Consider the following 14,649-nt stretch of genomic DNA (forward strand, 5'->3'; position numbering starts at 1 on the left):
TTTGCCTCTTAATTCTTACTGGACTCAAAAATGCAGACCAGACATCAGGATGAAGAAACAAAAGGAAATTTATTAAACAATCGCTCTTAACTTCTACTCACACAAAGGAAACTCATTTGACACAGGAGAGATCAGGATGAACCGACCTTAAATACTGCTGGCCTGATGAGCCTGATGAGCGACAGGTGCATAGGTGATCAGGAGGCAGCAGGCGGAGAGTGGAGGAGACCACGCCCATCCTCAGACAGACAGACAGACAGACAGACAGACAGACAGACAGACAGACAGACAGACGGACAGGGGGACGGACAGGGGGACGGACAGACAGACAGACAGACAGACAGACAGACAGACGGACAGGGGGATGGACAGACAGACAGACAGACAGACAGGGGGACAGACAGGGGGACGGACAGATAACATGAATTGAAAAGAGGAAAAGGAAAACAGACCAGATGGCAGACCAACAAAGTTAGCGACAAGCTAACTAACTAGCTAATTTTTACTGTAGCAGAAACATGTCAGACGTTGGTGGAGACCAAAACAAAGAGCAAAGGCGGTGGACGCAAGCACACTTTGAATGAATGAAAGAAGTTGTTGCTAAATGTTCCCTGGAGTGAAGACGTCTTTACAGCTGCATGCTGGCCAGGCAGCAGTCTTGAATCAGAGTCGAGCGCCCCCCGGTGGTCAGTGCAGGATGCAGAGGAGAGGATTGGGAGGACTGGGGCAGGTTGAAGACCAGTCAGGCTGCTGCATCCCGGCTGAGGTGTCCAGGTGTAGTCAAGGCGTGAGAGGACAAGAGCCTGGACCTGAACCCGCCTGCCTGCTGGGTTGAGGACCAGCATGTCCTCCATGAGTCTGCAGTGTTGTTGCAGTGAGGGACATCAGCGTCACACCTCTCAGTCTGAGCCGGGGACGCCGCAGAGTCCCCTCAGATAACTTCAGGAGGACATTTTGAGTGAGCCGAGCTCATGCAGGACCGTCACTGACGGACGAATCCAACGTCTTCACTGATTCCACCTGCTGTCCTCTGTCCTCGCCCTCCGTGTCTCTGACGGGCTGGATGATGTTCATCTGGTTCCCGTCGCCTGCTTCCATCCCGCCTCGCGCTGCTGTCACAGCCCCCGTTTGATCAGCTGAATAATAAATGTGACTCACAGGTTGAATCACTGTTCGACCTGATGTTACAGCTTCAGCAGGTTCAGAGACGCTTCACTCCAGCCTCCTCTTCCTCATGTGGTCACGTGAAAGCTGCCTACGTCTTCTTCTTCTTCGCCTTCTTCTTCTCTTACTTGAGATAAATTCTCTCTTTATGTTGCAGGAGGATGTTTGCAGCTCTGTGGATCAGAGGTGTTGTCTTTTTTTAGATTTTGGCGTGTACATCAGATGCTGACTCAGCTCGCTTTAATGACTGAAATCTGAGCTCAGATCCTTGCCAGATTCAATTTATATCCACGGTTTGCAGGGCCAGACCGATGCTGAATTATAAACTCTCTGGTGGACAAAGCATGTGACGGAGAGACATTCGTTATTTTGAATGTCCTCAAATGCATCTTTTTCATTTCCATTTCTGATTTATTTGTGATGATCTCATATTGGCGCTTCTGTGTGTAACACCGCTGGCCATGACTTCATGTGTTTTTACACAGATCCAAGGACAGCGTTCTGCTTTCCAAATCAAAGCCTTTTGGGGAAATTATTCACAAGACGCTGAGAATATTCTTGTTTTCTGAACACGATGCCGCAGCCTTGAAAAAGACACAGCGCTTCGATTTGAATATTTCACTGCAACACAAACACAGCTGCAAAGAAAGGTCAGAACAAGTGGATAAAGGGACATGTGTGAAGCTAAGCTACAGCCAGTTAGCCTAGCTTAGCACAAAGACTGGAAACAGGGGGAAACAGCTAGCCTGGCTCTGTGCAGCGGTAACACCTCTGAAGCTCACTGATCAACACGTTAAATCTCCTCAGTTTCATTTCATCTTGTCATCTTCAGCCCGACCTGATCCAGAGTCACACCACCGGTCCGTCAGCGCTGGGCCCAAAATGTGAACGATGCTCGGAGCTGCAGTGTGTGTGCTTGTTTTTTTGTCTGTTAAAGGACACACGGAGGATCCTTCAGGCGACTCCGAGCTCGAGCTCGAGCAGCCAGAGTGCAGCTTTTAATCCACAGTGAGCGAAGAAGCAGCTGTGGCTGCTGCCGATTGGCTGACTTCATCCGTTCGTTGCTTCGGCCATCAAGGGGACACGTCGCATGTCATTACTGCTGAGTGTGTGTGTGTGTGTGTGTGTGTGTGTGTGTGTGTGTGTGTGTGTGTGTGTGTGTGCCTTTGAACACACTCAGTGTCTATCCGTCAGTGTTGGTGGCAGCCTGCCTGTCTGTCTGTGTGTCTGCGTCCCCTCAGGACCTGCGAGGTTTCATAATCTCAGCACACCAGCAACACATGAGGAACTCCACTGACGCTGCGTTCAGGTCCCGTGGGACAGAACGGGGTGAGGGAGAGGTTGTCATGTGGCACAACTGAAACGCTTTCACACATCAGAAGGCACAAGATGGCAACTGTTACGACTGACGAGTTTCATTTCCTGCTCATAACGAAGAAACATAATGAGTTTGAATCGTACATGAAGATGAAGAAAAGGTGTTCATTGGATTAAAATTCAACACAAAGATCACAATTTATCCAAATCTCATCTTTTTTTAGGATTTTCACTGAAAAATGCTTAATTTAAACAAAACTTTCACCCAGATTTTAACCCATTTTATCCAGAAATTGCTGTTTTTCTTGCTGCATGATGCAAAATGCTGCATTTTGTTGTAACGAGAGCAGAGAAAAAAGGGAGAAAACACATCAGATCTGCTGATTCTGAACTGTATTTCCCTTAAAGAAATGGTTAAACTACACTTATTTTTATTATAAAACCATAAATATGAGCCATCCTGGACCAGGACTTTAGCTGATGTGTGTTTCTCACTGTATTATTGAGCTCCATATCCGAGGAGTCTATATGATGTGAGCGCAGCATAAAGCTGCTCGCACTGAGCCTTTCTGCTCGTGTTTCATCTGCTCATGAAATTCTGTCCTGTACGCAGTGTCGACTCATATGTTTCTGCCATTTTGAGAAACAGGAAGTGAACCCGTCAGTGCCAAAACTCGCCGTTTAAAAGCTGCTCTGATTTTGAATTTCAGGACAAAAGATGAGCAGTTTCCCCTCCGACAGAACAAGAAACAGATCCATTTTGAGTTAATCGCTGTAATTACTGCACAGGGAAAAAAGACCATCACCAACAAGATTGACAGCTTCTTCTTCGCTGCATTTTACACGTCGTGGCTCGGGGTCAGATTTAGAGGAAAAGCTGCTGATTTGCTTCGTGTCACAAAGCAGGAGGTGGGCGCAGTTTCTCTACAGCACAGAAAATCTTTTCTAATGTGTTTATGCTCCTCAGGCTGCGGAGGGGGAGGCGTCAGATGAGGCGACGCGGGGTTGGAGGGAGAAAGCTGAGCACATCTGTCCGTGAAGCGATCGTGTTTTTGGAAACGGCTCCTCGGCGTCCCGTCGGTGTCAGACTTTCTCCTCTGACCTGCAGCCAGAGTTTAGAAGTGAATCCCCGCAGTCGCTCGTTTGTTTGGTGTCCATGTTTCCCTCCAGCAGCCAAACATCAGAGAATAAACGGCTGCTTTCTGGAGCTGGCAGTTTATATTTAATGAGTGTTTGAGCTGTTTGCTCACCAACTAGTCCCCACCGGTAGTTATTTTCAACCCGGTCAGAGCTTCAGGTCAAAAACAATCCTCTGAAAACGGCTGTTAGGCTTCTGTCCACATTATATTTCAGTTATCAGCACATCCTGTAACGTCTGTCTGTAAATGTGTGTTTTGCAGATCGTCCTGCAGCTTCAGTGTCAGCAGCACCAACAGTGAGCTACAGACAAATAACAGTAAATGTGCAACAACTCAGACTGAAACAGAAATGCAACCAAAAACCAAACCAAAGACCTGTCTGAAACTATGAAAATAACCAGAGTTTAATGAGACGAACACATCAGTGCGCCCCGAACATCTGCAGCGAGGAGAGGGAACACGAGCTCTGCAGGCAGGTTTTTAGATTCGATGGCAGAGGATACACATGAAATCCATTTTTAGCGTTTGATGGAGTTCGCTGACAGGTCTGCTTTTCCCTCTTTGGTTAAGGACTGATTTTAGGTTCCACTCAGTCAGAATCTATTCAAAATATGACAAATTGTTTTGGAAAGCAGCCAAAAAAAGAGCAGCGTCTCAGCTGTGTCCTGACTGACCTCATCAAACGCAGCACTACATGTTTTATCACCCAGAATGCCGTTCACAGCTCGCGCACACCCGATCTGAAATTATCCAGCTTGTTGATAAAGCGTTCTTTCGTATTGACGCGGTTCAGCTGGCGGACCTCGTCTCTCGGCCTGCAGTGAAGGCTTCCTCGTAAAGGGCGTCCTGTGTCTGAGCCTTGACGTCGTCCCTTTGAAGCATCAAAGAGCTCAACTCGACCTTTTTCTGAGCCGAGCGCGTGCGTCCCCTAATGCCAGCGCTCGTGTCAGACCACCTTAAATCTTCAAACGAGACCTTCAGTCAATCAAGTGATCAGCAGTCATGTGGTCCCTGCCTGTAAACAGCTCATGCATGTGTGCGGGTTGAAGCGTTAGCAAACACTGGCTGTGTTTAACGCTCACTCAGTCCTTCTGAAAGTCTGATTAACGTGATGTCAAACATGGCTCGATGCGTCTGCTCCTCAGATGGAGCGGCGAGGCTCGCTGTTGTCCTCTAAAAAGCATCCAAAAAGCACTAATGACCTTTTCTGCCTCTCATCACTGGAAACCGTCTCACAGGGAAACCTGGTCTTTTTCATCTGTGCTGCAGTGAAGCCGCCTCGCATTATTCTCCTTCCTTCACTCGCAGGAGATCAAACCTCCCGTTTCTTCTCCTCCTTCAGTCCCTCCTGCGGCTCATACTCCATTTCCAAGGTTTCATGTATAATTCAGCAGGTCCCTTCATCAAAGTGCAGCTGTCCGTCAGAGCAGAGGGCGGGCTGGAGGTTCAGAGTCAGAGCGACGTGACGGCTGAGGGAGGAGAGGCCGTCGGCCGCCGTTTAAGCCGAACGAGAACCTTTAGGAGCGAGCGGCTGCTGGTGGTCGATGTGTGGCTGCAGTATGAGAACTGCAAGCTCTGTCTTATCCTGGTGGGAGAGGTGAATCTGTCGTAGGACAAATAAACAGGAAACAGCTTTAAAAGGCTCCTTTGAAAATACTTTTCGTCATCAAAATCTGTAGCTTCAAATCCTTTTAAACTCTTTGAACATCTGGATGTTTTCTGTAAAAGCTGGTAGGAGTCTTGGCTGTTTGGCGCTGAAGCAAAGATGGATGGAGGGATGAAGCTTGTCACGGTCCAAAGTGTCGGCCACAGGTGAATCTGCCAGCGCAGCGAGGCAGGTGTCACCAAAACCCTTCAGATCGTCAACATTCACATCAGATTTCATGTCAGCATGAGCCTCAGCTGTCCGGATCGAAGTCTGCGAGCGGAGCGAAACCACCGCCGGCGACTTCGTTCTGTGTGATTCACATCAGTCAAAACCTGATTTCCAAACCTGGCCTGACCTCAGAGGCTCTCAGTGCGCCGGCCCCTCCCTCAGACTGCCAGCAGTTTTTAGAGAAACGTCTGCCCTGAGCTATTTTCACCATCCTGCTCTGTTATGTCAGAATATAATTTCACCATACTGCTGGACCAGGGCCGAATCATGACTCACACACACACACACACACACACACACACACACACACACACACACACACACACACACACACACACACACACACGGTGCAGTGTAATTATCATAATTGCGTCCAGCGTTCTAGGAAGCAGCGTGTCAGACTCAGACTCCTGCGCTAACCTGTCTGAACATGGACTCATTTCCCTCGGGGTGGGGGGTGGGGGTGGGAGTGGGGGGGTGCCGCGGTGACTCCAGAATAGACCGGACCATTTCCTATTGACGATGAGATTAGAGCCCATTTTCAGAAGTAATCTAATGCGAAGGGACAGGAAACCCACAGAGGTCATTTCTCATTTGCTGGAACTCAAAGAAGACTGATTGAGACCGGCTCTTTGTTATTTGTGATAAAAAACATGATGAATTTTAGTTTTCATGAGCTATAATTACAGTGATTGAGCATTGTTGAGTCTGCTCAGGTGAGAGAAGTGCATCATAACCAGGAGCTGATCGTGGATTCTCCTCTGTGTTTCAGACGGCCGCCCCTCACTGGGCCTGTCACCTTTAACCCTGTTCGCCTGATTCATCTGTGCTCTTTCTTTGTCCAACAGGACAGTTTTCCTGCCAGGTTTGGAGGAATCCACTTTGTGAACCAGCCCTGGTACATCCACGCTCTGTACACCGTGATACGACCCTTCCTCAAAGACAAGACCAGGAAGAGGGTGAGGCCAGAGCACGTTGCTCTAAAGTCCTTGGATGTGTTGAAGGTCTCAGACTGATGAAGCCTCACACTCTTGTTTTTGCTGACTGCAAACATTTAATGCAGGTTTAAACAGGATTTCAGCTGCTGAGGAAGCAAAAAAAAATGTTGCTTTATTGTTTAAATTTTAGAAGAAATATCTCTTTTGGAGCATTTATTTATTTGGAGAAATGATTCAGATTGAGCCTCGTTGGAAATGAGTTCATGTTATAATTAGTTTCCTGTCACGTGAACGCAGCGCCATGACCTGTTGAGCGACCTGTGGCTAAAACGCAGGCTAATATGTTAGCTTTAAATGAGTTTTACACCAAGTTAGTGAAGCTTCTCAGTCTGTATTTTCATTATCATAAGACTGAAATCTGCCTGTTTGTGTCTTTCCCCTTCAGATCTTCATGCACGGTAACAACCTGAACAGCCTCCACCAGCTGATCCACCCTGAGATCCTCCCGTCGGAGCTCGGAGGGATGATGCCGCCGTACGATATGGGCACGTGGGCACGAACGCTGCTGGACCACGCCTACGACGAGGAGACGGACTACTGTCCGGAGTCCTACACGCTGTCAGTACAAGACCTGGAGAGAGACCTGGAGAAAAACCTGTCCCCGAAAACCATGAAGAGGTCAGCTCATCTCCTGTGTTCACCTGCTGTGTTTGTAGAAACGGTTTTTAGAGCCTCACAGCAGATTTTTATCTTCCCCGTCCAAAATATTCCCCGCTGCTGCAGGGATTTGAACCAGCAACTTTCTGGTAACGTCTTTCCAAACTCTGCACTGTAAGGGGACCAGTAGTTCATAAACTAAACTCATGTGGTGCTTATTTTGCAGGAAATGTCAGACGGAAATGTGAGAAAATGTGCAAAGTTAAGTAATTATCTCCAATGTGAATCCATACTGTCAAACTAATGATGTTATCTTTGCATTATTAGCATAAACAAATGAAGGAATTAATGTGCAGGTTGTGTCTCCTCCTCCCTGCCACCACCCGCCGTCTGAAGAGGCTGAAATCAGTCTGATCGATCCAGTTCAAAACATTTATTGGCTTTCAAAGTCTAATATTGTCTGACTTTAAAAGGCGGTTAAATTCTGTCGTCGGGGAGTTTTTGGGAGTTCCTCTGTGTTAACAGAGAACGTCTTTGTCCCCCTGCTGCTGTCAGTCTGTTGGACGTCTCAGAGACATCGCTCCCCCCACAGGCCACCAGGCAGGATGATTCGCTGTGACAGTAAACCATCCGAGCACTGTGTGACACCAGCTGACTCATTCACTCAGAAACATTCAGACTGTGGAGGACAAACAACAGCATGAGCTCCGACAGCCGGCGTCCACACGTTATCCATAAGTCACAAGTCAGAGATTAAGTATCTGACAGGTCCACTCTGTGTTAATCAGCTGCAAACATAAACACGTCACACTACAAGCATGTCACAGGTGTTCTCATGTAAAACCAGCGTGCATGAATACAGTGTTTTCATGCATGATGCGGTACCTGTACGGAAGCTCAATGCTGCCATTTTTTTAAATCAGTCTGACGTGAAGATTAGAATAAAGTATGGAAATAAAACTCGTCTTTCTTTAACTTTTTGCCGGCCACCATAAACTGGACCCGGTCTGACCCCAGATCTGGTCTTCAGACCCGCACTAACGCAGGTCGTCCTGTGCTGTGTCTCCATGCAGGTCCCAGTCGGTGGTGGAACCCGGCGTCCTCAAACGACCCGACAAAGCCAAGAGCGAAGAAGACAACATGCAGCCGCTGCTCTCGCTGGACTAAAGCGCACACGCTCGACAGCAGCTGACGGCGTTCCCAGATCAGTATTAACACACACGAGAAACACACTGACTTACCTGTGCACCTGCTGTGAGCGACACGCGCCCTGAGAACACCTTCCTGCGGACGCTGCCGCCACCGCTGCTGCTGCTGGATTCTTGTTGAACTACGATAGGAAGCAGACGAGAAGGACGTTTCCTCGCGCAGGACGGCCTCCGAAGAGCTACTCATGTTGTTCTATATATTTATTTATTTAGTTATTTGTCAAGTGCCAATTCCAGCGACTGTAAACTAACGTCTGAACGGCCCTCAGCGTGGAGACGAACGCAACACGAGAAAAAGGTGTTTGCCGCAGGTGTGTAATATACGTGTTTGAGAAACTGGAAATCATTCTTCAGAGAGGGCTCGCTTCCAGAGCTGCAGTGTTTTTTCCATCTTTGTACAGTGATTTGAAGAAACGGACGGCTCAGGATGAGCAGAGGTGATATTAATGACCTCCTGGACACAAAACTGGCAGACAGGCAGGCAGGCGGGCGCTGGGTTTACTGGGAGTCCACTGGGGTGTTAATGGGCGTCTTTGCTGTGAACATAATATGTGAACTATCTTTCTTGCTCCAGTTTTCTCTTGGAAAAAGCAAACTGCCCTTTACAGTTCGAGCTGGCTGTGAATTATGTGTTTTTTTTCCCTCCTTTTCGGTCATTTTCGCTCTTTTTCTGACCCACTGAAGTCAAACAGTATTTCTCCTGCCGTCAGGAAAACCCAAAAACAGGAAGAAAGTCTCACAGACAAATTAAAAAGCCTAAATTCAACTTTCTAAAAGCAGAGAGAATGTGACTTTCAGACACATTTGTCATATTTTTGGCAATAATAATCTTCATCACCATAAAAACTGCGTCTGCCTCTAAACACAGCAGTATTATACGATTTAAAGAAGTGCACATTAAAGAGCCGCACTGGTGTTTTTAGTTATTTTTTGCACGTTTTAAACATTAGAAACTTGCTCTAAAATCACACTTTTTTTGCATTATTTCAGTACTTTTATCAGTGTTTCACAATGCAGGCAAAAAAATTCAGTATTAATCAGCGTTAGTACATGTTGATAATCTTAACTCAAGGTGCACTTACTCGCTTTCCTCTTAGCTTCCAGCTACATCCCACGTTCAGCTGTTAATTTACAGATCTGACGGACGATTTCGAGCCTTCAGGTGCCGTCACGTGATCAGAAACTTACTTCAGTACCATTAATTTCACAGTGTTCTTCTAATCGACAGGTAGCGCACGACGAGGTGTAGTAACGCGCCAACATCATCGACGAAGAGGAAGACCGCTAGCTAGCAAACATGCGTAATTTAAAATAGCCAAAACATTAGCTGTTAGCATTAGCATGTTTTATGAGCAAGCACGAACACTCGACGTGTTTGTTCGACCTCTTGGATTCAGTTTTGGTGAGAAACACTGAATGTAAACTTAACTTTTGTTCCCTGAGGAAAACTCAAATGTCCTGACAGCACGTGAACGCATCAGAGCCAATACACTTACCAGACCGATAATGACACTGATGGATTATTTATCTCAGGCAGTATTCAAGTTGGCAGTAATGTACACATGATTGGTGTCTACGTTAAGTGTTATTTTACACGTTTAAATCACAGTATTTTATTTTAGAACCACAGAGTTCAGTTAAACGCTGCAGTGTAGCTTCAGCAGGATGTTTATTTATTGCTGTTTGCTTCACTCACTGTTACTTCTTCATGTGAAACCGGCACCAGCTGAGGCCGTTCGACACGCTGTACTTTAGGCTCTTCCAAACCAACAGCTCGCTGCAGGTTTATGACGTGAGGTTCAGGCGGTGCGACAGCTGAGCGCGAGGAAGGCCGACGGGCCGGCAGAGCAGCGGAGGAAAAGCCGGTCAGGCTGGCAAACACGCAGCCGAGCAGATCGCACAAAGGCCGGCAGGCAGGAGGCGTGAGGTGGCCGGCCGCAACGAGAGCAGACAGCTGGAATGTTAAACTATCACACCAGCGTACATGACATGTCAACCCCACTTACAGCAGCTCACAGGCTCGACCCTGAGCCGAGCCGAGTGAGACGCCGCCTCTGTGCTTCCTTCTTCAGGCTCTCGCTGATCTGCCTGCTGTTTAACACAGTGAGATAACACTCGGCCACGTGAGGCTCGTTCTGTCCTTTTATCTGACGGCCGATCAGCCGCTCCTCTGAAGGCAGGCAGGCGGGAAATCAGGCTGACGGATGCTCGATGGCTCGTTTGTGTCGCTCGTTACAGTTAGCTCGTTCTGAGGCAACGAAAACACAACGATCGTCGTTTTCAGCTGATTAAACACTGACGCAACATAACTGCAAAGATTTTATCCCCTTAAATCCTCCACACTGGACCTTTAAAGGCTAAAAACAGAAGACGTCGTCATGAAAGCTTCTGTCTTTCGTCGTCTCACTGAGGCCTGAACACTCGCCTCAGTGGCTACAGGTGACATCCGACACTGACGGCCGTGATAATGACAGTGAGGCGGGTCGTTGAGGCGGATTGAAAACACTCAGCACACTCGATCATCTCTTCACATTCACTTCTGATAGAATCAAAGTGCTCCTGATGCGCTTCAATGGCTGCAGCATTAAAAGTCATTTTAGGGAAAAGAAAATGTTATTTAAACTGCAGCCGTCAAAGCAGCACTTTATCGATGCGGTGGGAACAAATGATTTCTGAAAGCTTTTCGCTAACGAGGACAGAAATGATGGAAAATGGTGTTACTCTCTGAACCTCAACAGGGCACATTTTTATCCATAAAACAGACATATCATCAGTCACAAAACTGGACCGAAGCGCTGAACAGGAAGCTCAGAGTTCACGTTTTGCTGTTTTGGGGAACTGAGCCGAGTTCATAAGCAGAGTGCAGAGAGAGGCGACGCTGAAGGGCTGTTTGAGGGTCCGACTGATTCAGCAACCATGTTTTCATGAGTACAGATCACATGCAAATAATCACTTTAGTCTGCGCCCACTGATTCCACCTCAGGCCGAGTCAAAGCAGGCTGAGCTCTGCGGTCTGAGACGGTCGCAGCTGCAGAATATTTAACCAAACCAAACGTTTGTGGACGCCTCTCACGACACTTTTTGTGTTTCAAAGGGAAAAAGTTGGAAACATAACTGACTGACGACTCTTCACATCCATTTGTCTGTTCAGAGCTCCCATTAATTCTTACATGAAGATGAATAAGACTTCATCATGAGACCAGGAGCGACGAAGAGTCCACAGATTTGTTTTTTACTGAGAAGTTAATTTGTCAGTTCAAGCCACGAGAGCTTGCTGCAGCACCTTTAAGAGTGGGTGCGTGGAGCAGTGCGTCCTTCATGTAGCAAGATTAAAACTAAATCCCTGTTTGCACGGGACGAGTGTCACCAGGGAAGCTCGTGTGGTTTTAAAATTACCTTTCTTTTCTTGCTGCGGTTTCGTTTTTACATGAATTTACTGACTTTATCCCCTGATATGATCCTCGGCTCCGTGCAGCATCCACCTCCTGAATGACAAAGAGCCTCCTGAGGCTGCACCCAAAGTGATGTCAAAGGTTTATTCATAATCACCGATGCAGCCTCCAAAACCTCTTTCCTCCAAACCAGGAAAGAGAGAAAAGGTGCAAAGGAAATAAGAAACCTGCGCTGATTTCCACAATTATACAAAAGACTGAAGCTTCCAGGTATTATCCTCGTCCCGTGAGAACAGCCTTTGAGACTTCATCTTTTGCCGCCACCACAGATGAAGACGTGATTTAAAATGTTTAAATGTGTTAAAAACATCATCACTGAACATGATTTATCTCATGTTCAGTTTGGTAATGAATCCATCTTTTATTAACATCTAAACATCTGAGCTGTCTTTTCAGCCGTTTCCTGCTGCTTCGTTAGAGACGTCATCCCTCCGTCCATCAGTGCGATGTAGAGCTGCCAGTTTTGTGCACCTCAGAGAGAAAAACTGTGGGTCAGAGCGCGTTCATCGAGCTTTTTAAAGCGCGCTAAAAGATGTCTGAGACGTATTTTTCACAGCTGCAGTCACAAGCTGCAAAATCAGGCCTCGGTTTTTACAGTGTGGGCGGAAGGAAACACGGAGGAAAACACACACACACACACTCACACTCACACAGCCACTGTAGATGCTTCCAGTTGTTAGGATACAAAGTTTACATTGAATAAACATCTGTATACTGCTTGAATATAGCAAAGCCGATCTCACACAGACGCCCTGCTTCTTTCTAAGGTGACGGTGTCACAGGTGGTGTCGGGCGACGTTGTCGGGTGTAAAACTTATCGTATGTAGAGGAACTTAAACACAGTAACACGCGTATAGACTTTAATTTTATGACAGATATACTTTATGTGGCGATGCTCTGCTTCGCCTCACGTTTGAGATTTTTTAAACGTTCTTTTCTTCGGTCAGTGTTTTATTGAGATTGATATCTACCTTGTTTCTCACACAGGTGACAGACCGGTACATGTCGTATGAAGTGTAAACAGAATTATGAAGTTAGAATCTGTTTTTATTGGAAAAGATTCAGCATTTGGAATGTGTTGTTGTTCTGTCTTTGCTGCTGTCCTCGGATCAAAGTATCGACCAGCGCGTTTCAGAAAGCTGCTCTGAAACCAGTCGATGCTTTTCACGTTTTCAAAGCCGCCCAGGAAGCCATCCTGGAGGTCCTCCTCACGTTTTGACTCAGCCATCCCACAAATGACTCATCTCACGCTGGTTTTGACTGGAAACTTGGGTTTGTCTTTGGTTAATAGCCAGCTCACATGTTTGGTGTTTATCTTATTCTCCCATGCAAAATGAGATGTGATCATGAAGCGCAGACATGAATGAAACATGAGGCCTGTTTCACCAAACGTTCAACATGCCAGCTGAGATTTGCTGTCATCTCCTGACTATCAAAACAGATGTCACGTTCCTGACGTGCACAAGCCCCGAAGGCCACATTTAGCCGCAATTAGCATTAATTTACAAACATGAAATGCGACGCTGTCACTGTTCACCGCGAGCAAAAATCGATTTTATGAAACAGGCCCCGAAGAAAATCCATAGCCTGAAACACCTGTCAATCAATCACACGCTTGCTTTAAGCACAAGCAGCTTCATCAAGGAAATCAGAAGAAGTGAAACGAACTTTTTAGACATAATGTGTTCTTAATCTTACTGGAGCCGACATCTAGTGGCCGTTAGAGGAACTGCATCTTAATAATGCAGCTAACATTCAGCCATGAGGCGGAAACGCGCGATCACAGAAGAACGAACGTTAACGTCCACGCCACAGTGAAACGAGTGGGAGGGAATGTGAGACAAAGCTGCAGTTTGTGGCATCTGTTTATGGATTTTTCAACTTTTTGTCATATTTCAGCGTCGTTTTTCAGACTTCCAGCGTTTCATTTTGTGTGGGAGAAAACAGCAGACGTTTCCTCAGGACATTGTTTTTGGATGTGCATGCTCTTTAACGCTTTGGTATGCTTATCTATTACTTTTAACAACTCCAGTAAACCTCCCATAGACCTCCATGATGGTGGAAAATGTGGTTAGCAGACCAGCTGGGGTGGCGTTCTCCACCTGTAAGATCCCAGTTTGGGACACATAGAAGACTCCATTCACAGACGTGAGATCTGTGTGATCTGGAGGGCTGAGATGTGGAGCTCAGTCCAGTCAAAGCTCCGATCTGGTCTGTCCAGGTCCTGCCTCAGCCGTCTGTCTGCTGAGGCACCAGTTTGACCTTTGATTTGGCTGAAACGTGGAGGCTCCTTCACTGGGATGCATGTTTGGCCTGATGGATGTGTAAAACTGGACCCAGTGACAGCACATGCACTGTATAGATCAGTAATTAAATGTTCACATGTAGACTTTTGTTCCAAAGTGAGGCGATAAAAAGCCGCCAGCTCTGCAAGGAAACCCCACCAGGACAAAGTAAATGAATCAGACCATCTTTATCTGGTTTACATGTTAATTTAAAGTGTGTTTCCTCACAATTATGCATCCTTATGAAATCAAACTCTTTCTGATGAGTCATTTTCTTGCAGACTGGACGAATAAGATCCATTTTTCACTCTTTGACTAATGTTTGGTTCATCCCAGCCAAAGCCACCTCATGTTCTTTGAGGATTTGGATGCGTAACGTTCAGTTGGTGATATATTTCTTTGGTTTTCACATCACTGTTCTTTGATTGTATAGTGACAGTAGGAGCTGTAGGGAGACCGAACTCAAACCTGACTTGTGACGTTATTCTGGAAAGCCGGTTTATCATAGGAGCAAAAACTGTTCAGTTAGCAGGTGTTTAATGTATAAATGTCCTCAAAGACAATTTGCTGAAATGCATTCTGTAAAACGAGCAAAATAAATATGGACACACAG

At 46.6% G+C, this 14,649-nt stretch overlaps 1 protein-coding gene across 1 annotated transcript in view; it reads left to right on the forward strand.

The window, feature by feature from the left end:
* The window catches only part of clvs2 (clavesin 2), a 34,028-nt gene extending 19,379 nt beyond the window's left edge, over nt 1–14,649 (forward strand). Inside the window, exons 3-5 of the mRNA XM_070987746.1 lie at nt 6,345–6,455; nt 6,880–7,112; nt 8,165–14,649. Coding sequence (XP_070843847.1) covers nt 6,345–6,455; nt 6,880–7,112; nt 8,165–8,258 — 438 coding nt within the window. The 3' untranslated portion in view covers nt 8,259–14,649. The remainder of the gene's footprint in view (nt 1–6,344; nt 6,456–6,879; nt 7,113–8,164) is intronic.

Source organism: Chaetodon trifascialis, chromosome 19 (assembly GCF_039877785.1).
Source record: "Chaetodon trifascialis isolate fChaTrf1 chromosome 19, fChaTrf1.hap1, whole genome shotgun sequence".
Lineage (NCBI taxonomy): Eukaryota > Metazoa > Chordata > Actinopteri > Chaetodontiformes > Chaetodontidae > Chaetodon > Chaetodon trifascialis.